Source organism: Argentina silus (assembly GCF_951799395.1).
Source record: "Argentina silus genome assembly, chromosome: 19".
NCBI classification, from domain to species: Eukaryota; Metazoa; Chordata; class Actinopteri; order Argentiniformes; family Argentinidae; genus Argentina; species Argentina silus.
Window position 1 is genome coordinate 1872388 of NC_139673.1, and position 1875 is coordinate 1874262.

Below are 1875 nucleotides of genomic sequence, written 5' to 3' on the forward strand. Positions count from 1 at the left end.
AAGCACCACCCTCTACTTTCTAGTTTGATTACATTCTTGACTGTACTGTTGCGATCTTGCCACTGCGACTCATCCTTTGGTTGGTTTGGTGTCTCTGTCCAAGGTTCTGAAAATCTGTTTCTCGAGGGGCGCGTCACATGATTGCGCTTCCTCCCTCTCCTCCGTAAGACGCCGTACACTTTCACTTCAATCTTCATCATCATGAACAATTCTGCTAATGTGGAAGGGTCGTCACGCTCTACGGATGCTGAAAGTATGGAATGTGTGGTATAAAATACTTCGTTTTCGTCGCTCTGCGGATGGTACTGTAGATTGCGTTTTTCTTTCCCTTTTTTCGCTCACTCTCTGGCATAGCGTGGCAGCGGTGGATGGGCATACAGGAGTAAGATTCCCTGCCCACCAAGTCGGAGTCTGTTAGGGGGGTGAGGTGCTAAGAACATGTAAGAACCAGCAAGTATTTCTCCCCTTTTTGGATTGAGAGGTAAAATGCAGAAAGGGATGAGACTTAATGATGGCCATATCACCTATCTGGCTCTTCTGGCGAAGAAGGATGGCACCAGGCGAGGTTGCCTGAGTAAGAAAAGCTCAGACAACACAAAATGGCATGCCAAGTGGTTCGCCTTGCTGCAGAATATGTTGTTTTATTTCGAGAATGACTCGAGTTCGCGTCCCTCAGGACTGTACCTGTTGGAGGGATGCGTCTGCGACAGAGCGCCTAAACCGTCTCTCTCAGCCAAGGAATGCTTAGAGAAGCAGGTAAGGAAGGCATCGACGACCCAAGGAGTTTCTCATCAGTGGAGAAAGAAATATTCTGTTTTGTTTAAAGAGATGTTACTGTAAAACACGGTGAAGCAGAAATCTGTACACTCTTAAAAACGTTCCTTTCCGTTCCTCTTTCCTAAATCACGCCAACTGCCCGACGATCCTCTTGAATCGCAGTTCACTTGTTGTTCACTGTTACGTAATGACATCATCTCATTGATTGATGGCCTCCATTCCTGAGTCAATTTGACATGAAAATCCTTCCCACCGCCTTCACACGTTCATATTGCAATGAAACTAACAGCGATAATAACGAATTGCCTGAATTACCTAACATTTTAAAAGTCTACGGAATCGACCGGTTTAGACTATGTCATCAAACCGTTTGTTGTCCTTTTATTATTCATATCGCATACATATATTGTTACTCCAAAATGTTCAGGGTACGGGGTAAGGATAAACTTAGACAGTATTCAAACTTTGCACGTCGCCATCGTGTGGAGGAGAGAAACCCCGTCGGTGTTCGTTTGACGTATTGATTTAATTCCTGGTTGCTGGTATTAATAGCATCCTACCTTGGCAACTGCGTCTCCTCGGTTTTAGCCGCTCGGTTCGTGTGATATCCTTCTAACCACTAATCGACTTAAGAAAAACTGGCTGTTAAGAAAATAAAATAAATCTAAGCCCACTTAAATGGCCATACAATACATCTATTTGTTCTGTATGTAGGCCTAAATGATTGCAATTTCTTCCCGATCAGTGATGTTGTTATGCAATGGCATGGTTACAGTACAGGAGGACTGTGCAGCTTCTGTACACTTGTACGATTTTGTGTTGTTGGTCAGCGTTTCCACGTAACATGATCATCCGATAGTTCTCATCGTCTTTTGGGAAAATACGAAGTGTATGGTCTTTTTCAATGGTACAATATATATATATATATATACACACACACACACACACACACACACACACACACACAAATCTTCAGGAAAGCATATAGCTGCTGCATGTAGGGCTCAGACAGATATCCACCTGCTAGACTGCAGCCACTCTTCCAAACCTCCACATGTCCAGCTGAGGTCCAGCTCAGGATAGAACTGTTCTGCTTTC

The 1875-nt window shown here is 44.0% G+C and overlaps 1 protein-coding gene across 4 annotated transcripts in view; it reads left to right on the forward strand.

The window, feature by feature from the left end:
* Window positions 1–486: 486 nt before the first annotated feature.
* LOC310820083 (ras-specific guanine nucleotide-releasing factor 1-like) overlaps window positions 487–1875 on the forward strand; it is a gene marked incomplete at its 5' end in the record, with an annotated part of 21431 nt that continues 20042 nt past the window's right edge. For all 4 annotated transcript variants that reach the window (XM_083691585.1, XM_083691586.1, XM_083691587.1 and 1 more), the window contains one exon: window positions 487–756. In XM_083691585.1, the coding sequence (XP_083547711.1) occupies window positions 487–756 (270 nt within the window). The remainder of the gene's footprint in view (window positions 757–1875) is intronic.